Source organism: Bombus flavifrons, chromosome 6, assembly GCF_040668555.2.
Source record: "Bombus flavifrons isolate JBK064 chromosome 6, iyBomFlav1_principal, whole genome shotgun sequence".
Classification (NCBI taxonomy): domain Eukaryota; kingdom Metazoa; phylum Arthropoda; class Insecta; order Hymenoptera; family Apidae; genus Bombus; species Bombus flavifrons.
In genome coordinates this window covers 11411442-11433927 of record NC_138447.1, presented here as the reverse complement: position 1 = coordinate 11433927, position 22486 = coordinate 11411442, and the positions used below count along the sequence as shown (strand labels likewise).

General features: G+C 43.8%; 1 protein-coding gene across 1 annotated transcript; it reads left to right on the top strand.

Moving 5' to 3' along the window:
- Positions 1 to 103: 103 nt before the first annotated feature.
- Positions 104 to 22071, top strand: LOC138180493 (uncharacterized). The gene is made up of 7 exons (XM_069114380.1): positions 104 to 616; positions 1429 to 1595; positions 3266 to 4670; positions 18418 to 18654; positions 18740 to 19644; positions 19716 to 19998; positions 20087 to 22071. Exons 3-7 carry the CDS (start codon positions 3356 to 3358, stop codon positions 20272 to 20274), a joined length of 2928 nt encoding a protein of 975 aa, XP_068970481.1. The 5' UTR covers positions 104 to 616; positions 1429 to 1595; positions 3266 to 3355; the 3' UTR covers positions 20275 to 22071.
- Positions 22072 to 22486: the final 415 nt, after the last annotated feature.

Here is a 22486-nt window from a genome sequence, read left to right as displayed (position 1 = left end):
GATCGTATACCGGGTGTCGCGTGGGTGTACGCTCGTGCTGTACGCGTGCACGTAGTGGGGATCCTCCGGTACTTCACTGGCTCGCATGGAAAGGAAAGGAAAAGAGTGGTGTACCTACAGCTGTGCCGTAAACGCGATTATGTTTCGTCGCTGGCAAACCCATTCAGTGCTCCTTACGGCACGAAACAACTTGGTACTGCCGTTGCAAACGTTTCCACGCCACGCCATTCGACTGCAGTGACTCCGGAATCGTATCCGGCTGCGGAGAAGAGGAAATCGCGCGCGGATGCGCTCCAACAGCCCAGCTTTAACCACGATCACGTGCACGAGCAAGTCTCGTTCTAGAAAGTGTTTGTTTTCGGCGCGGAAAATTAGAACCGCGTGTGGACGCTGCTTCCGTACCACGGACGGTTCCGTGCCAGTTGTTACGACGCGATAATGTGAAAATTATTCCCGATACGCGCTACGCTTCGCGTTAGGCTCCCGTGGATACTCGAGTCTGCTACTCGAAGAAACAAAAAAGAAATAAAGATAAAGAAAAAAAAGGAGGAAAAAAGCGACCGATCGAGGGTGCACGTACGATGCAGCTGTTTCTCCGTGGGATCGAAACATTTGGGTGAGTTTGATTTGAAGATCGACGCGGTTGCTTCCGTTTTAAAATCGCGTAAGAGTCGTGAAAAACGAGAGTCCGTGTAAAATGATATAGATAATCGATGTTGAATCGCTTTGCTCTTGCGAAATACTAAGACGCATTTTTCCAACCCGATAGCCACGCGAAACACGGTTTACGGCTTCGTAATTCGCGTTGTAAACTCGTCTCTTAGAGTAATACAAAGGTGGTCAATATTTATACCCTGGCAAGGAAGCCTTGAAACTTTATCAACGGCAAACGCGTAAAAATAGAATATTTCCTGGCATGCTGGTCGGTTCTCATCCTCTTACATGAGATCGGTCTAGTTTACCGTGGATGGCTGTCACTAGTCGAAGGAAGCGGATCCGCTAAGTTCTCAACATAAATATGTATACAGAGCTCTGATCTCTGTTCCATGATAAACCAAGGAAAGCACGAAGGGTTATTGAAAACAAGCATACAATTACGTTCTATCCGAGCTGCGGAGCCGGTTTACTCGATATACGGCCAATTAATCTTTAATTGACAATGAAAAACGTTAGAAATCGTAGGAAAACGTTACGTAACACTGGCGAACCGTACGACGGGAAATAAATATCGCGCCGTTTCCGCCTTTGCACTTTCCAAGATGCTTGGTGAATAGCTTCGCGAAGCTAAAAATCTCAGGGAAAGGTCGACGAAACGCGACGACAAAGGGAAACGAGAAGGGAGGAGAGAAAGGGAGCGGATGTGTGCGCCGGGGAGAAATAAAGCGTGACGTTCTTTTAATGGAAAATGCATGAACCTTTTTATTACAGAGTTAACGAGAGGCCGGCTACGAGAGCGTAGAACAATTTCTATCGTTAGAATTGTAGGACGAAGCAGGACGACGAAAACATTCCGTGTAACCAAGTCGAGATATCGAAGACATCCGTACGCGTAACGAGCATCCTTGCGTCGTAAAACGCTGTCCACGGAGGAAATGGTACGTAAATTACGTTGATTCTCTTTTGTTTTGTGTTCGAACGGGTTTACTTCATACACGACCGTCGTACAATCGTAGCGGAAGCGGAGATAAAGCTTGTTCTGTCGATCTGTCAACTTATCGATAAACATTTTCCGGCGACTTTGGATTAGACCTCGATTCGGAAAATTCGCGGCTAAGGAAAAACAGTACGAGAATATTTTTTAGCCGTATCTCGCCTACCATGACTAATTGACGGATAGACAGGCAAAAGCGGTCGTAATAAGTTACCGTGAACAAAATTGCAGATTCAACAAGTAGCGCGTTTGCATACCGATCGAAATATGTAGAGAAGGCCGGTGTCGCGTGACGCGTTTCGTGAAACTGTTCGTTCTAGACGGAAGAAATTTTTCGCGTGGAAGCGGAAGGATGGATCTCTGAAAACGACGATTTCTCTCATATGGAATAGAAACCACAGAAGCTGATCAACGTCGGCAGAGTCTCGTTATTTCATCGAGCCACGCAACATCCATGAAGTAACGCGTGTGCATCGCAGTAGAGGCGCAGCTTCTTTCCTTCGATCGTAAACCGCAAAAAACCTGTACGTGGTAACGCATGGTGTTTCGAATGTACACGAAGAAACTAAAGAAACGATATCATTTACAATCGAGTTGACGTCAACGTCGAGTAACGAGACTGACTAGCCTAATGATGGACTTCGTTTCAATCGCAAAAAACATGCAAATGCGACGCGTGAGGTCGCGAAAGGTTTAGGAATTCGTGGCATCGCAAAGACCTAGAGATACGTTTAAAAATCAATGAATAATCGATGCTCGACCCTTCCACCAAGACAAAATCCAAAGCGTTAAATAACGGGTCGCGAGCGAACGGAGATATTCGCGGCATAACAATTGCTAACCGACCGAAGCATTCCAGACAAAGCGATATACACGATCGATCCTAATGGAACGAACGAACGTAACAGTCGTTCCGTGTGATTGATCTCGGCGTCCATTTACGGCCGCACGATCGTCCACTGTCACCCCCGACAACCCATCTCGCGTAATTAGAATGCAGTGAGTTAAGAACGATTAAAATACAGGTAGATAGACGCGTTGAAACGGCCGCGGACTGTCGTATTAGCGCGCTACACCTACATGTCGATGTCGTACGTGTCGCAAGATGGCCGGGTCACTGCCTACATGGTGACACCCACCGACTTCTTAGACACGGAGCCTTCGTGGCGCACAACCGACTCTCCTGATTATAATTTACGTCGATTAACAGTTACGCGAAGCTAATCGGCTGGAAAAGATTACGGGATTCGCTGTCGTCGGAAACGATCGATCGGTTTCTATTCGAATTATTCGATCGATCGTGTACGATTCGGTTAATGGAAAGACAGAGGAAATTGCGGAATTCTACGACAATAAACTGCCGCTACCGTTCGATACGGCCGATTTTTTTTTTTTTTTTTTTCTGTAACTTATCTGTCCACTCGTGTGAATCCGAAGAACGGAAATGAACTCGAAGATTCACGTAGCTGGATGGTTCCCCTCTCTGTTGGAACGGAAGACGGTGATCTACGATCTTCGTGCCTGTCGCTTCAAATATGCGTTTAAGTAGATAATAAAACACACGTTTCCTCAGACAGCGAGCGTCCATTAATACACCGAATCTTTGTTTTTCAGGATGGAGGCACATACGCGAGGATGACTTAACGATGATCGTAAAAAGTGGACGCTGGTAACTGATTTGCAGAAGCGGAACCAGCGAGAACGATGGTATACAGAGGCAGTTTGCAGACCGACGATCCCAGGGATGCACCGAAGCTGGTCAGGATGTCACCGTTAAGAACCAGCAGGCCAAATAATCCTGTGTCCAATTCACGAGCAGCTTCCTCCGTTAATAGTCCGATATATCACGGTCCGTTTGTGCCAGCAATCGACGTTCATCGAGCTAAATTGATCGATGAAAGACGTTTGGCTCGTGAAAGGGACATCGAGTCCATGCAGAAGGTCATTATGAGGACGACCGGTGTTAAGGTCGGCGCGCCAAGGCTACGAAACATCAGTCAGATACGAGACACGGTGTTCGTCGATCCGGCACTGATACCGATGGAGAAAATCGGTCGAACGGAGAAAGATCGACCGAGAACTATCGCCATCGACGGTTCCAGCAGATCGGCCAGAACGCAGAGCTCTATGTTGGCCGATTTGAAAGATTTAGAGAGACTGAGGAACACGCCACCGGCTCAAAGGTGTCCCAGAGTGGTGACGAAGAACGAAACGAAATCTTCCCCGTCCAACAAGAAGACGGAGCTTTCAAGCTCGGCAAAAATTCGATCGGATATCTTCAAGATACAACAGATGTTTCAAACTCCTGATGGCTCCCCGAGGACCGGGGTGAAATGCTCCAACGAGAAGAAGTTCGAAAAAAGAAACGAGATCGAAAAACTCGAGAGGAAGACCGGGACGGAAATTAATAAAACGAGATTACTCGCACAGAAACTGTTGGAGGCGTCTCGAAGTAACCGGGAATCGCTGAAGGATCGGTACAATAACCCGAGGAATGCGTCGAACCTGAGAGCAGGCAAGGAAGTTAACGGCAGGGTGTCGAGTAAAGTATCGCAGAAGAATAACGTGGATTCCAAGCAACCAGAGAAAGGAAAAAGCCACACAGTTTCCGAGGAAGTACATCCACGACCTCCGGTTCGACGAAGAAAAGAGTCAAAAAATAGGCGTAGCAGCGACACGCACGTGAATTCCACTGCTGCCGACAATACCGTGACGAACGATATCGTTCCAGAGGATTCGAAGAATATCACGACCACGGAGAAAGAAACCGAAGCATCGTCGAACGACGACGATCGTTCGAATGTCGCTAGTGCTACGGGAGATTCCAAGATCAAAGCAAAGGAGCTCGATAGACCGGACATCCTGGACGGTCTGTTGAAAGAGTCTGATCAGCAACTGGCAGATCTGAAATTGGACTTGCACGAGAGAAGAAGATCACGAAGTCATTGGCGAGGGTTCGTGCAATCGATGAGGCTACACGATGTTGAACTCCATTCGGACAGCGAGGATCAGCGAAAGGGTGAGCGAGTCGATGTTTGCTCACACTGTACATTAGCTATAACTTCAGGTATCCGAGAAGCAAAAGTTTATTGTTGTTAATGGATAAATGAGATATTTGACTTCTTCGGAATATTAATACAACGTGTCAAAGATACTTTACGATAAAGAGACTCGGATTTCGAAAATCGACGATAATCGATGCTCAAATCCATAACAACTTTAAATTTTATCGTTTTACTCGTCTCGTCGAAATTTCCTTTGACAGTCCTTAAAAGAGCATTCGAGTTCGTGTATAATATCAATGAACGCACACGAACCCGATGTCAACGTTAAGTGAGATTCATTGAAATATCTGCTGGTCATTTTGATGACCCCCTTTGGTCACGTCCTTGCGTTGCATAAAGGGTACGTTTCATAAACCGGCAGATTGCATTAGCAACGTTTGCCGAAGTTTAAAATTACAACCAGCGTAGCCATTAATCCCTTAGCTCGGGGCACCCCTATTTTTAGACGTTCGTGGGGACCCTTTCTCGCTCTTGTTGCTAGTGCAGGTCAGGGTAGCGTATCCCTAATAACATATGTCCCAACATATGGATTTAGCTAGGATGAACAGACACGCCAGATTCTTCGCTTTTGTAGCACAACTCGAGAACGACGACCGTTCGAGCTTTCTAGCGCTGTTCCACTTTATCGGCTGATCGTTTCTCCGTGTAATTCATCGCGAAACAAGAGGAGCACACTCTCGAAAATTTCAAATTCGCCTATTCCAAAGACTGATCGTGGCGTGCAATGTTTTTGGTATGCCGTGCGATCGTTTTACCAATGATTAGAGGTTATTTCCTCGATTCTCACGGCACAAATCCACCGTGCGTCTAATTTCTCTCTGGCATCGATTCTGGTACAAGCCATTTACTTCGATTCCGTGATGAAAGTCTCGAGCGGCAACCGACCGTTTGCTTTTTTCCTTTCGATGCACGATGATCCTTATCTGTCGGTTATCTTCTTTACACGTGGATTTACTTTGTCTGTGCTTACACGCACGGGAAAAGAGGCTGGTTCTGACGTTTTTCCACGAAAATACTTTATCGTGTTACAATTTCGGGCTTGCTCGTAAAACTCGATGAGAAACGGATTAGGTTTAGCGATGCTCGCCTTTCGGGAGAAAAAAGAAACCTTACGAGGAGGTCTAAAATCTAAACCACTCTGGTTTCTTTTACCGTTTCGTAAGATATACTCGATAAATTACAGAATTATCGTGACGTTAAAAATGAACGAGTAAGTAACACATCATTTTTGCGTGTCGTGTTAAATACTTTTTCGCAATGCCTTAATTCCATACGTCATTCAGGTCGAACGTGATTGCACATTTACCAAATTAACGAATTTCTGGTGCGCATTCACGCGAATGAAATTTCAGAAATGAACGTGCGCAGTATGCTTACACGTATACGTTAAAGGAGCCTGTGAATCTATTAAAAGTCCAATGACACGCGATCGATTTGATTGCCTCGCCGAGCAACGCTTTTACCCGCAAACCTTGTTTTACACATCGGTATTTACCTCGTCTTGTCTGGCTTTATAAAAATGATTACGCAAAAAGTTGTGCCGACTCGACGAGTCTTGCGTACATGTAATCTTGCGTCATAATCGCGAGGGACGCGGGAAGCGATAAACGTTTACGAAACGTTCGTCCTATGAATAGTCGAACGAACTCTTGCGATTTCCCCTTTTTAAGGGTTCTTTCGATTTCGTTCCAACAACTTGCGGAATTTCTGACGAGTCCATAGAGTCGGTGACTGAACTCAAGGTAAACGAAACGCAAGGCAAATGGAACGTAATGCAAAAAGCACGCCTGCTGACCATCAATCGCCGTGAGCAGATTACAAATCATCCTTGCGGCGATCGCCGACCGGAAGAACGGTAGATATCTGGAGAGAACAATAGGCCGCGTATTCGATAAAGATTCTATAGACGAACCGATCGATCGGTGTGCATCGATGATGTGGCTAGCTGATGCGCTCGAAATGCTCAGGCATTCTAACTGCACAAGACAAACCCACGCATGGGTGTATATAGAGGCGGTAACGGCCCTTGCCCTTGAGTCTACGCCCTAATATTGATCTAGCGTCCTTCCTGCCCCTCCATGGTGGCCCATGGTGTGCGTACAATGAAACGCAGGGTTCTTCCCCTCGCCCCTCCATCAACCAGCACAGCAGACCCATCAATGCCGCCGTAAGTCCGGCGTATGGGCCGATGTTGCGCTCCTCAGTGCAAATCTAGCTGTCAAACCGCTAGCATTTTTTAACACCGATCAAATCGATACAATTCGCGTTGTTCGTGCGTATCGGTATCTTCTCATCTTCCATCTGCCTCATTTTATCTCGCTTTTCCCCTTCCTTCGTTCTTCGTCTTTCTAAGTATTACTACCGTTCTTATCCAAGTATCCTTTGCGGTTTCGAATCGAGCGACCATCGATGTATGCTCGTCTAAACATTCTTTTATTTTGCCTCTCGTTTAACCGTGTCGTTTCTTAACCGTGTTGTGAGTTCTACGTGTTGGGGATCGAGTACCAACCACACGCGTTCCTCCAACGAGGCCGGTTACACATTATCGAACTTGGTCGATACGCGCACGCCGTTCCTCGTCGTATTCCTCTTCGTCCCATTCCGGCCTGTCGTCGACGTGCCGACCAGCGTCCTCCGGGCGTGCCAAGTTGTTCAGTGCAGACGCGATCACGCGGTCGGATGCACACGCGAGTCTGTTACCTCCGGAGATGGTGCTCTGTGACGTCTGCGACAACAAAGGTGAGAGATCTCTTCTTCGATAAGCATGGTAACGCGGCCGTGTCTTCGGTAGAGCGATTTTAGTGAGCGAACGCTTAACCTTTCGGTGAAATTTGACGAGCTTACGTAAGGTAACGTGCACCGGTACGATAATCTCGTGCATCGTGCAACAACGCCAACATTTTTATAACAGACACGGTTAAACCGCGACCGCGTAACCGTGTCTTCGTTTTGAATTGACCTAGATGATGTTTGTACATTTCACGTGCGTTTTTCTCTATCGGTATTCGTGTCGCGATGTTCGTTGTCATCCAATTGAAGTGACACTCGGAGTAAATTGGCACGAAGCAACGTGGTTCGAAACAAATCGATAAGAATTCCCGTGTTCTTGCCGGTACGCTTCGTGTTTTCTCAGGAACCGATATTTGTTGTTCGATCGTTGTTCAATGAAGGAAGGGCATCCAGCTCCGAAAGGTGAGAGAAATCTGTGTCGAACTCCGTGGTAAATGCCTGACATTTTCACCCCGGCGCGTTCAACCGCGTTTACCCGTTCCGCGAGGCGCCTCGACTACGCCGGTTCGCTCTTTTGTCCGCCGAATTTTTCTCTCTTTACTCAGTTGCTACGAATGCTAAAACTGTACGCTGATTGGAATAACCCAAGCTTAAAATGTCAAAACTTTTACAAGATGCGGCGTGTTCTAGAAGTTGGCTATTTACGAACGTTCCATTTGGCGAATCGATGTTTTAGCATTTTGCATTTATTTTACATTCTGATCGTTTAATAATGTATACCACAGCGGATCGCTGTACACTGTACTCCCCACTGATTTTTATCTCAGCCGTTTTTCATTCTTACGTTAGTATACTTTCTAATAATTTTCCGGTATGATGATAAGATCAAATCTGTTCGGTCGTAAGTCTGAAATAATCGTTGTATTAATAAAATTATGTTACTCGTTTCTGCTTCTACTTATTTCTATAATTAGGCTGAAACGCTTTAGTAATAAAGCGTTGATAGTATTCCATATATTTCATTCATATACAATTTCGTCAAACATAGAACGAAATATAATATTCATTTTGTACGTTTCGCGTTGTTAACAATTTCGAATAGTTTGCAACTACTTGAAATAGACTGGAAATATATTTCATCGATGGTTCTGTTGCGCGAACATGCCAGCGACTCGCTATTGTATATACGTAAGTGCACCATTGGGCGTGCCATAAATTCCGTTCCGAGAAGAGTCCGATTAAAACGGCAGACTAAGCGGCTCTGAAGATTACGAGGACCCGACTCGGTGTAAACAAGCCTCGTTATGCACTTAATTACAAGCACTCAAACTATACGAGAGCGAGCGAGCGAGCGCGTTTGCTGACGCACGAGTGTGCGAGGTTCGTTCGGCGACTGTGCTCCATTATTCGGGGAAGTTTTCTCACGCTCGGCCTTCTCTGTCCGAGCATGACTTACTGCAGCTCGGGAAATACGGGAAACTGCTTTTCGAACATTTTCGAAGAATCCTGCGCGTTTTCGGTTTCTACGAAGGCAATCTGTTTCGAATTTAGACGTCTCGCTTGAATCAAGAATCTGCGGCGATTTCAGAGAAATCGCTGACTTTTGTTCGCTCATTCGGAAGATAGTAAACCCTCGTTTACCGCTATTTATACTCGAGTGCGATAATGTCAAGCTAATCGATCGAACGTACGCTTTGTGCGAACGTTCTCCATTTAACAGAGCATGAACCTTAACGTTAAAAATCGCTCCTTTTTTTTAGTCTGAATGTTCATCTTTTGACTTTTTGGAAAATCGAAACGATTTCGGTATAAAAATTCGGACGATTTATGTAGCTGAAATATCAGACGAAACATCGTACTCGCAGAAAATTACTTGCATGCTTGATTACCGTACATGATTCACGGAGAAAATGGGACGACGCCGGAAGATAGAAAAAGTAGGCATTGTTCGTTGAGAAATTAAATGCGCGTTGGTCGTTGTGAAGGCGACTGACATCGAATCGAAGCAGAATGGCGTTTCACCAACAGGCGCCTGCTTATCTCGTTTTATTCCATAGGAAAGAGACGTTATCGTGGAAAAAATGTATGGGTCGTGTTATGCTACGATGTCTACGTCACGGTGTATGCCACCAGCGTGAAAAATTGTCATTCTAACTCCGTTTAAATCGCGTATGAAACGAGTATGAATTACGTAATTCTTTTTATTTTATTTTGAAAGAGGGGAACTCACATTACTGTGTGACGAACACACGAGATAAACATAATAAGCTACAGAGTGATGGCACGTGACGTGATGTTAATTTATCTACTTGTACTTCGACTGCATTTATTTTTCCCTTCTATGCAGGACTTTGGAATCAGATCTAAAACAGAAACAAATACTTGAACTTGTCGCGAACTATCTGGTATCGTATAAATCAAGATTTTACGATTTTGTCATTGATACATAGTCCACGAAAAGGATTATTTATGAGTACTTACTGTACTTGAAACAGGTTCTATTGCATTATCTAAAACTCAATCTGAAAGAGATATATCAATGTAAATAGATATTGTAGTTACGCACGATATACGAACAATGTTCCAATTTAATCTTTTAACCGTGTTAAGACGAAATGTTTCAAGTAGTATGTCAAATAAACGATCCTATTGGTTATGACGACATAGTTCGTCATGAAATAACATTGTACGGATATAATTACCTTGTTACCAAATGTGGCTATTTTAACATAGGCGAGAAAATATTTCGTGGTTAAGGAGTTTGATATATTAAGTACAAATTGTTTACGATAATATGTTGAACGTAGCTGAGACCGTAAATGATTGAGATTAAAGTTTCGATGTATCTATTATAATTCCACAAAAAGTGTTAGAAAGATTTCATCGCGGATATTCGAGCGAATGCTACATGAAACGTTGTACGTGAGAATCCGAGAGAGCTCGCTTCGTTCTTCAATCTCGTCGCTCCGCCCTCGTGAGCCCTCATCGTTATCGCGTTCAGAGTTTCATCGATCGATTTCCGTGTTTTAAAGAAACATGAACGGGTTCTTTGTTCGAGCAAACACAGTTCACGTCCCACGTGACATTGTGATTCGACTGACGTCACATGTCGAGTTACACCATAGGCCAACAAATTGCCATGGTAATAGAGTAATTCAATTCTCAGCGACCGTCAACCCTGAAATTGTTACTTATAGCGTATTCCTGCAGCGACGCGGAGCTTAATTGACGAAATTCCAAGAAGGCAGCCAATAAGATGCCCATAGGGAAGAGACACGGCGTGTCAGAGACAAGAGTCTCGCGTGACAGTTCGTCTGTTGCAACAATTGACAACAGCGAAGAGGGCGATTTCGCTAAAAATATAGAATCTTTTAGAGTCACGCAACGAGTAATAACACATCTCCCGGTGTGCAAAATGGAAAGCGGACAATTGCTTAATCGCGTGCTCCGTTTGGAAGAATATCCGCGTAAACGAGGGATCGAGAATCTTTTGTTCATTAGGAACAAAAGAGTAAATTTGACCATCGTCGACCGGTTCTCCAAGAAACGCCGGGGTATTGTGTCCGACAGAAAACTTGATGATTGGCTTCTTTCTCGCGAAGTGAAAGGAAGTTGAAAATTTGGTTGCTCGAATTTCTACACGAACTCGAACGAATACACTTTCATATAAAACAAAAAAAAAAAAAAAAAAAGGGATAGAAATCGATTTAGCAACGCTCCAGCTAACCAATTAAACAATCTGATTTCAAAATTCTCTTCGTTAAAAGTTTCAATTTTTTAACAAGAAGAAGGTACATTCTACGGCATAATACTCCCTCGATAGTCTCGACCTTGCATAATCAATTGTCGTTCAAGTCTCAAGGAACTTTTGCATATTCACGGGAACACCGTTATTCGTTTTTTAACTGGAACGGCAATCGTTTAGTATCCAGCGACACGTTCTTATCGATCGTTCGTTGACCGGATGCGAGCTACGAACCGTCGAGTTCCGTCTGATTGAAATTCGGTGTATAAAAGATAGTACTTCCTGTCGAATGATCCTGTTCTTCAGTTAGCGAACGTTGACACCAGCGTTTTACAGCGCTCATGATCGTAGCTGCCACTTAAAAAGCATTGTGCTCGCGCGCAGCATGCGCCACACTTCTTGAGTCTCGTGCAACGCGTTTTCTTCCGTTTCGTTCCCTTCCTCTTCCTGCCTTCGACCGGTCTCTCTTTCACCTCTCTCTTCTTTGTCTCGTTCATTTAGTTCATTTCGCGCGACACTCTCGATTCGAGAGCCGCTCATAAATATTTAAGTAATATTTTACCGCGTCGACTGTAACGGTGTCGCGAGAAAGCTCGGGACTAGAACGGTTGCGAGATAATTCGTCCGGAAACAGGGAACGAGGTATTCGCCAGACATTTGCGTCACGCATCGTGCACCCGCACATAATTTGTGCATTCTTCGAAAGAACTTTTACGCGTTCTTCGATCAAAAATGGCCACTTTCGATTTTCACCCAGTCCAAAAAAAAAAACGCCGACTCGAATGCACATTTTGATGCAGATAAGCGGTCGTGCGAAAAGAACGCGTCAGAGATTGCGCAGCTTTTCATCGTTTCCATCGTTTTCATCGTTCGTAATTAGTACAATTAACTTTTTATAATTCCAAGATCAAATAACAAGTAAATAGAAAGCTAGAATTCGGAGCGTTGTGTGAACGTTCACTACGTGACGTTCTATAGAAACATATCGAAACGAGCATGAGATTTTTGACAGAATCGGCTTTCAAACGAGAAAATAATTTCTATTTAAAATACTTCCTCGTGGCTATGACTCGATCTTGTTGAAGAATCGGCGATAAAGAGCGGTTTTCCACGAAAGTTTACCTTCGGTGGTGGCTGTTTTGATGCGTTACGACACGCACACGCGAGCCTGAAATAATGGATATTTTATTACCCTGCTTTTAAGCTTCGTGACTATCGTTACTTTCTCATTAGTGTTCGGTGCAATCTCCCGTTGCAAACGATACTTTTTTTTTATTAATGTCGAAACGTGGAATAAACTTCGCGCCGCTCCTTGGCTTAAGGTCAAAGAATAATAGTTTCACGATGATCAAACCTTGTACTAAATCAGCGTTGAACTCAACTTCGCACTCTACCATTCGATTCGTGTTGACGCGGAAGAACGTATGGACCCTGTGATGGAACATTCTTACGATCGTAAAACGACCAAAGGACACGAATGAAATTATGAACGACTAATGCATCGATTTAAACGATAAAACGTTAACAGGTTCGATAATGGACAAACGCGGGGCTATGTAATCGCGGTAACGGCGGCAAGTTGAGAACTCCTTGCATAATTGGAGTCAACGATGCGTGCCGAGTGGCCTCAGCCATTGTCTGCATACAGTTAGTCGATTATTCCGCGGACAAGTTCCGAACTATTCACGCTGTCGACAAAACTGGTTGCACGAGTGACATGGAAACGGAGACAGCGTGTCGCACCTACGATATCTATGTAAATCGATTTCTATTTCTCTTGCTACGTTTATTTTAACATCCATTTCTCTCTAACTATTCCCTCCGAACCATTCTCGAACCGTATTAATAAAGTGAAGCTTCCAGAGATTTCGATCGTTTAATATTGTAGAGCACCTTTGTCTTGGAAATTAAGCCATTCACTTGCATAATAATAGCGTAATTGGCTTTCACGGGTTACACGACTGTTCTATTTACAACGATAGTTTTGCTGCTACGAAGAAACTTTCTAACGGAGCTATTTCCTACCGCGTTCGATCTATCTTCTTTGCGCGAGATCGACGAGCGCAATTTACGCAGGAATCTGGAATTATCGAGGTCGAGCAATGGGAGTCGATATAAATCGGTAACATTCTATTACTAGAAAATACACTGAGATTAAAACAGCCAAAAGTCGTATTATTTTTGCAACGTTCTCCAGTATCGCTTTGCTATGATGCGCATCAAACGTTGACACGTTTCATACGATGAAGTGAACGCAGCAAACGTGCGGCGAACGTGCAGCATGCGATATCCATTATCAGTGACGAGTGGCATCGCTCCTATAACGCGTCATTGGCCTTGCGCGATGCAAAAATACCAGTAATACGCAAACTCTCGAGAACTGTCTCTCCTTCGCGAGACCCATGGCGAGACCGGAAGCGTTTGAATGACGCGCCCTTCTACGCGCGCGTAATGCATATTCGAATTATGTACACATCGCTACCGAAAAGCCGAGAATCGCGAAGAAATTACGAAATCAGGGCAGATAATCGAAAAAGAAATTCGCAGACACTCCGTCAGCCAAGTGATTAAAAACGAATTGTATAGTAATGTGCCTAAAACGAGAGGAAATTGCATACGAGGAGGTGTGGTGTTTAAGATTTTTCAGAAAAATCGTCTAACCGATGACGAAACGTTCGATAATTTTTATCAATGTCTCTGGAGCGTAGTCGAGATTCCAAGCGCATTCTCTTTCTCTCTTCCCTCGGAAAACGGTTCTACCGTTTACGCATTCCTCACATGCACTAGACTACGCGTTTTCAACTGTGACTGAGTATACCTTACTCGTTCCTCTCATTCTTTCTTCGTTCTCTGTTTTCTTTGTTCATCTTTGAGATTTCCTCGCTCTCCTGTCTATCTCTCTTCTTCAGCCTTTATTCGTCTTCCTCCTGCGTCGACGTGTACGAGAAGAATATTTACGCTCTCGCCGATCTCCAGCTACTTTGGGAAATCTAATCGCTACAGCGATGATAACATTTACTACAAACATTGAAACGGTCTCACGACCGAGTTTGATGCACGAGATTGACAAAACCTTGATCGATCGCCAGATATTGCGTTTACGTCTTATATATCGTAAGTGTAGTAGAAGTATCTGTTAATATATCTCCTGGATCTTTCCGATTTATAAGTTTGAGTGGTTTTGAGCACGGATTGATATCTGTTCTAATTATATGAACTAATATCAATTGTGTCAAACACGGGATGCAAGATATCGATCATTTTTAATGACCGATATGGAAGCATATAAAAGATCGGGAATTTCAAAATACAGGGATTCGTACGAAAGTTCAATAGATCGGCGGCGCATAATGCTAGCGACATTTACATTTCGCCGATTCATTTCCAGACATAAGAATGTACAATTTTTTAAATCTGCATTCTTTTATGTAATTATGCAAACGCGTAACGTTAAATATTCGAAACGAAAAGCCTTTCTGTATTCCTATTCAAAACTGTGTCACGATAGCAGCAGTCGTAGAAGGCGTCGAGGCACAATGAGCCATAGGAGAAATATTCACTCAACTTGAGCTCACACGCATGTCGTTTCTTGTAAATGTAGTTTGAAACAGGTAAGCAAGTATATACAGCGTATATTCAAGTGTATGCCTGGTATATTTTGTTATTACGTGTGCAGTTGAGCAGCAGTTGCTGAGAATATTTCCAGAGAGAATTATGCAAATAAGGAATTACTTAAATAAAGCATGCATATTTCGCGTTACAATGACGAACAGATTTACAATATACTCTGTTAACAAGTTAATATATTACACATATATACAATGAATCAAATAAACTCTAATCACTTTACTCTTTAATCTCGTTCTATGCCACTATATCGTTTCTAAAACACACATCGCTCAATGCATCATTCCACAAGAATGACTCATTTTTCACGCGTGTTTATTGCGTCTTACTTACGTATGTTGCCTGTTTCGCGTTCGAAAAGATCTGAATCGAATATAGGTCAATTCTGACCAATAGATGATATGTACGTTCATCATCGTTTTAACATAGTTCTTGTAAACTGTAAACAGTCGATTGTCTTTCCTCGACGATAGTTCTCTCACCTATGCACGGTAAGAATCAGAATTTGATCGACAACGTTTGAATTTGGCGGCTCGCTAGCATCTCGCTTTCACGCTCGAGACACAGAAAATCGCGCGTACCGTTACAAAAACAATTTGCGAAGCTCGCGGACGATCGGGACTGGCGTCAGTACGAAGATTATTGAACTCTGTACGCGTCGGACAGTTACGTCTCTGGCTACGCGCGTGTCCACCTTCCTGGCTCAACTCTCACAAACAACGTACATTCACTTTATTATAGAAAATAATGCAACCCGCCCCGACCATGAGGCGCACGAGTAGAATTGTATGTAGGGTGTGCATGCAGCCGTGATGCACATTAATAGGTACACATACGCAGATTGTGCAGGGCCGCTGGCGTGTGTACGTTTGCTACGGAGAAACCGTTCACTAACACTCGACGAAGGGTTCCCACAATCAGTACACAATTGGACTACGAATGAGCGATATATACGGTGAACGGAAAAGTGTTCGGAGGTTCTCCGTTTTCTTTCTGAACGCTTTGATTAAACGGCTCACATCCACCCCGTGGAAACGACTGATTAAAGTGGAACGAGAATGCGTGAAATTTGAAATAAAATAAAATAGCTCTCCGAGCTTGTTGTCTCGGTCGTTGCGCGGTAAGTTTGCAACTTACCGGTTCACGTATACTGCGTGCCACTTCAAAATAAAGACGTTGGATCTGGTTCAAAACGAAATTTTTCATCGTTTATGGAAAAGAATATTTCAGACAAAAATATTCTGCATTTAAGTATCGTACGCACGGTGCATCGTTGCTTTGTGATCTTTCAAAATTCATAGAAAAATGGTGGGTAGGAATCGTAGTTGTCGGTTTGTCGCGTGAAATCGCACTGAAGGAAAATAGGAGTTCCTTCGCGAGTCATTGTCGAGTTACGCAAGGAATTTGTATCACGAAAAGTCCAAGGGATGAAGCACACGCTCGATACTTTATTCCGCGTCACCCTGTATGCACAGGTACCGAGCTGCACACGTGTATACAGTCTGTTACGCACACGCACGTAATGCCTTACGCACACGGCTAACCGTAAACCTCCAGTCTTTCAGTTCATGTCGAGACCGCGTACAGTGTGGACTTCTGTGGTTTTTGAAATTCTGGTTCAAGCGTCGCGTCGCGTCGCGTCATTCGGACATCGGTCGCGCTCGAATTTTTGCGTTTCCGGCTTCGTTCATCTTCTATTTGTTATCACACCGTTCGATCTTCGACTCCGACATCTTGATAGCATGCTGGCGTTGATCCTTGGTTTCTGTTATTTCTACGCCGAGCTGCTTCGTTTAGAGTTGCAAATGCTCATACATCCGGAGGATTGCAAGCTGTCGAAGTTCTTGCTGTAAAAGCGAAGACACGAAGAGGAAGACGACAAGGCCTGTCGTGTCGAAACGTAGAACGGATTTATCTTGGTCGATGGATCGAGAAAGATTATCAGCAACATCAACCTATTGCGAAACGTGTTTGCTCCGCTCTGTCCTTGATGTTTTTTCGGCCAATCTGCTCAAAGTGGGTGCCACTTTTCCGTGCAATCGATACTAATTTCCACCAAGTTCGTCAATGTCGGCAAATTTTAATTAACGCTCCACGTACACACAAGCATTTCCCCGTTAAAATATTGATTTCGCGCACCGTCGATGGTGGGTGTCATTCCGCAACAACGTAACCGATAATGAACGCTGATTCTCGTTACTCGAGCTGCAGGACGTTAAAAATGAACGAGAAACTAGGATTTTGATAATGCGCGTTACTCACGCGCGGTTTACCTTGCTAAATCGGACGACGTGAATGAGCGAAACATGACACATCGAGGGAAGCTTTATCGATCGACACGCTGGATCTCTTCCAGTACCATCGTCAGCTGTATACGCGCATAGTTCGCACGAATACCAGAAAAGGATAACACGAAACATTAGAACGCTTGGAAAATTTTTTCGCTCGACGAATTTTCGTTTGCAACGCGAACGAAAGATTCGAGGATACTCTCTGTAATCTATGGAAGACACAACGACGCTAAGCGCAACGTCCGGTGTTCGGTGCGGAACGAAAAAGGCCTCGCAAAACCGGGCGCATCCGCAGATACGTCGACAAGTGAAAGTGCATTTTGTAAGATGACTGTAACTGCGGATAATGGCGTGTGCAGCCGCCACCGACGCCCCAGTATGTCAGCAACGATCGTCGTGGGCAACGGCGCGTTCGTCTCTTCTTTCTCGTCGTCGTCGTCGTCGTCGTCCTTATTGTCATCGTCGTCATTGTCCACGTTGTCCTCGTGACACGTTGCGGTTCAGCATGGATCGCCTGCAAGTGAAAAAACGACGCGCAGTTGCAAACGTAATTAGTCGATTTAACGTCTCGTCTAAGCTCAGTGACCTCGCGACCATGCTCTTCATCGATCTCGATTAATTATTCATGACGTTGACTTTCTTCCGTCGCTGAAGAAAACCACGAGTTGGTGGTTATGCGCGTGCTTCCCCCAAGGTCGTTGCAGCTACTACCGCCCAAGAAGGAAGAGGAAGTCAAAGGGGCATGACCCTTCATGGAATCGGTGAAAGGAACAGGACTCGAACGTCGATCGTCTTTTGTAGTCACGTGGATTCACCAACGACAACATGGAAACTATATTGAATTGTAATTGAAGAAGTTTCTAGTTTTCTGAAAACATACGTACGCTGTCTTGTTTAGATTTCTAGAAGTGTCCGATGTAGATCCGATTACGCGATATCGATACGAAGGATCGTGATGCTTTTTTTAATATTCATATCGTTCTAAACGTAACGTGACGATCGTTCTAAAAATAACGTTATCGTTATCGATATAATTTTATTTCTTTTTTTCTACGCCTTTTTTCTTCTCGATCAGGATTCAAATTTATCTTCGATAAATAACGATAGGTCGTTCCACTTCACGTAGGCAACAGATAAGTGTTTCCTGTCGTTAACTCCGATGATTAAGAAGCCGTCTCTTTTCTCTATTTTTCGAAGCAATTTTTGATCGTCCTGTTTCGTTAACGAGCCTCGACGCAGCCAGTCGTCGGAAGATAACGCATCCTGTGGCTGCTAGTCATGCGAGATTTTCTTGCTGCTGTATTACAGACCTGAATTTGTGGAACAAGAGTATCAGTCAACGATGGAGGAAATTGAGAAGGAGATGTTCAGTTCAGGAGACTTCGGAACCTCAGGAGGCTCTGATACAAGGCGGAACGACCCAGGGGGTTATTCAACCAGTGAGGTCCAGCCCGACTAGCAGAGAGTCTTCGCCTGCTGCCAAAAGTCTTCAGGATGGCAGTTCACCGAAGAAATTGTTACAAACTAGCTCCTTAAGACTGCCAGGTAATTACCTATATCCTTCTATTTACTAATATTACTAATTCCAGTTACGAATTCAAATAGAAACTAACATTCGAGCCTTGTTTAGGTACCACCAAGGGTATCGCTGATATTCAGCACGTATTACGAAGCAAATTCAGTAAGATAAACGCTGGCATCCGAAAGAGGAAGGCTCTGAGCGTGACGGAAGTGTTCTCGCAAAAGGATAACGCGTCGAATTTCTACGTGCCCAGTCCCTTGACCTCCTCGAGTAGTCAAAACTTTGACGGAGAATACGATTCTAGCGAACCGACTTCCCTTCCACCCTATCCTTTCCACGACAATCTCGAAACGCTAGCAGAGGGCAGCGTGCCAAATTCTCCGAATTGCAGCAGCCCATTGACCAACAACAACAAGACGTTCACGTATTCGCAGAGCAGCAGCGCTTATGATTCTCCGGTACTGAGTCACGATCATAGCCAAAAGGACGCGTACGAGAACGTATTGTACTCCAATTCGTCTCCCGGTTGTTGCCCGAGGTCTAGGGGAATATTACAACGGAGCAATTCCGAGAATCGTGACGCTGGTAGACAGCAGGATCACTCGTACGAAAATGTTCGTTTCCAGCGAGGTCATAGGTCAGAGCTGACACCATCCGTCACCCCCCATTCTGACAGGCATCTGGCAAGGAGCAACTCGGAGACGAGGGATCATCATTCGTACGAGAACGTCCACTTCCAAAAGAACTCGAAGCATAGAAATCAGTCTGACTCGTCGTTCGAGGAGATTCACATACCGAGGGTGACGCCCAGAAAGAGGGTGACCGACTTCAAAGTCGGTGGACAGGTGAACAATTACTCCAACGGGCCTGGTTCCCCGTGTATGAATAAAGAAGAAGGGCCGTCCAGTTTGGGAGCTGATAGAAGCCCTGGTAAGAAGACAACCAGACGAATGAACAGCAGAAGCGTCGCCAATATTCCTAGTTCCTCCGGTGCCGGTTTGAAGACCTGGCAAGTGAGTAAAGGACGAAAAAAGATTTTTTATTGGTCGTTTATCATTCGTTATTTCTTTGTTACTTTTCACAGGGTACGCAAGATACGGACGAAGGCCTGAATACCGACTCCGAACTCGAAGACATCGACGAAGCTGGCGAGGGTGAAGAGTCGAGATTCTGCACCCTACCAAGGCCAGGCAAGGGTGGCGCGTCATTCACGATACTGACAGCCAGATTTCTAAAAGGTCCTGGACACAAAGGACTTGGTTTTAGTATCGTCGGCGGTACAGATAGTCCTCGAGGGAATATGGGAATCTACGTGAAGACAGTCTTTCCTAATGGCCAGGCTGCTGATCTTGGAACCGTCAAAGAAGGTACGATACTATCGTAACTGTCATAATTCTTTGGACGTCTTAATGCAATTATCGTCGATTCGAGATAAAACGAAATACTCTGTTCCAGGGGACGAAATTTTGTCGATAAATTCGAAACCTCTTCACGGTATGACGCACGCCGAAGCGATCGCCGAGTTCAAGTCTGTGAAAGCCGGGGACGTGGTACTACACGTTGGACGTCGCGTCAACAGAAAGAAAAGAGACTCCTTGACATTACCACCTGCCGGTCCGGCACCGCGTCAACAAATCAAGTGAATCGTTGATCTCTTCCTATCGCATTCCGTGTGAAAATATTACGTTTCTGTTTCGTATCTAAGCGCTTCGGATGCGCGCGAACAAAGAATTCCGACTTTCCCAAGGAACATAGCCTATGTCTGCGAAGATATTTTCCTTTTATTAGATACTGCTAATGACATGAGCGGGTCTGCGTTGACCCTGCGCAACAACGAACCAATCTCATTTTTCACCATTTTTTGGTAACCATCTCGGTTGTGCACGTGCGTTTTAGAATGTGTTCGGCATAGCATCGCTTCGTGAGCAGATATCACGAGGAAGATTACATTTTGCATTTGTTATTTTAGCGTTTATTGTTCGAGACGCCCTGTGTCGACGGTGATGCGATTAAAAAGTGCGAGACGGTTACTCATTTCGGCGCCAATTCGTCGCGTATTTGAGCTTCGCGCAGCGAAAGCAGTTCAAAGCGGTGAACCGGAGAAGTGTACGATATACCGACAAGGCGCTGCTGTTGAAAGAGGCTTAAGCTCGTGTCTGTCTCCACGGAAGTATTTTCGAAAATCCAATGGTAAATTTATCGGGAGAGGTTCCTACTTTTTGTCAATAACAAAGATCCTATGATCCTTCGGATTGAAGAGGTAAAACGAGACGTCTAGAGGCGAAGATAGCCAACGAGCTATAGACAAATCGAAGATGGTATAATCTTATAATATCGTACTATTTACTCGTATTCGATGTATCAATATGTCTAATCACGATAACGTTTAATTATTCTATTAATAATCACTGAAGTTACTACTAGCGTTATCAGCTGTTTAAGGCTCTAGCCGCCTTCCTACTTTTTTCTCGTATTCAACTTTTTACAAGCATAGAGCGTATTTTTGTCAAAATTTATTCACGTTTTAATCCTCGCACGGAGTCTATTTTTTCAAAGTGATCTCGATGTTGAAATAACGAAACCGCGCGAACGCGGATAAGCGAAGAATCCGAGTCCTCCGGTTCGAGTAGCTAACAAATTACCATTTATTTTTGTAACGCGTGTGAGTCGTCATGGGAGAGAACGAAATCTGTCGCACGAAACATCGAACGTACGTTGATTTATCAACGAATCGAGAGAAAACAAAGCTAAAGGAAAACAAATGTAAAAGAGTGATGCTCTTGTCGTTCAGGGGCGCTGCAATCTCTGAAATGGCCTGATCGAAGGGACGCGCATAACAGGATGTCCAATTTTCCACGTTGCCGCGAGCAAGGTTCGAATTATTTTTTAACTACCTTTGCATAGAGTAACGATGATCGCCCAAAGATGAAACCCAAAAAATATTTTTACTACGAGAAAAACGAGTCGTGTCAAACGGAGAAACGCATATCTATAGATTAGGGTATATATATATATATATATATACACACGTATAGTATATATATATATATATATATACGCACACGTATGTAGAAATATATATTTTGTCGAACCGAATGAGATACGTTTATTTTAAGGCAAAGAAATTGTTATTAGTATCTAGTCCATCTATAATATCTTCCGTTTCATCAGAAACATTTCGATTCTTTTCTTTTCTTTTTTACTCTTTCCTCTTATCTTATTATAGGTATCGATATTGGGAAAATAAGCGAGAAAGAAAAAAAAATAAATATATATATATATATACACATACATATACCTATCTGTACGGTGATATAAGTATAATTATATATTTCTTATATCGATTTTTCAAAGTGTAATGAAGCCAACGTGAGCGATCAATAAATTGGACTTGAAGGTATCGCCTGTCGGACGATGTTATTTCTTTATAATATATTTCATGACTGTGTTGTGTATCTATGTTGGAGAATCTGAGTTTGGTTTATTGCCCATGGAGCAGTTAATAATTTTAGAACGAATGCAAAAAAACTTACGTATGTAAGATTCGAATTATTTAACACTTTGATAGAACGATAAATTGGAGGGGAAAATTTGACTGAACGAACTTGAGCTCGAAAGTAATAAACAACGGTTCGAATTAACAAACGAAAAAAGATAAATTGGCACTCTTCAAACGCGACGATGAATCTCAATTTCTAATCTTCATCGTTCATTTTCAATCTTTTACAAATTGTGAAATATTACTTATCTAATATCCAATTAAATTACTCGAGGTCGATAAAACTGAGTAAACAGAAACAACGAGCAGTTTCCTGCCTCGGCAATGTTCCTTCTCATAAAAACATATGTAAATAT

Coding starts and splice junctions, on each gene's coding strand:
- LOC138180493 (XM_069114380.1), top strand. CDS start 3,356: ATGGTATACAGAGGCAGTTTGCAGACCGACGATCCCAGGGATGCACCG. Junction 4,671..18,417: donor CAGCGAGGATCAGCGAAAGG/GTGAGCGAGTCG, acceptor GCTGTATTACAG/ACCTGAATTTGTGGAACAAG. Junction 19,999..20,086: donor TCTTGGAACCGTCAAAGAAG/GTACGATACTAT, acceptor ACTCTGTTCCAG/GGGACGAAATTTTGTCGATA.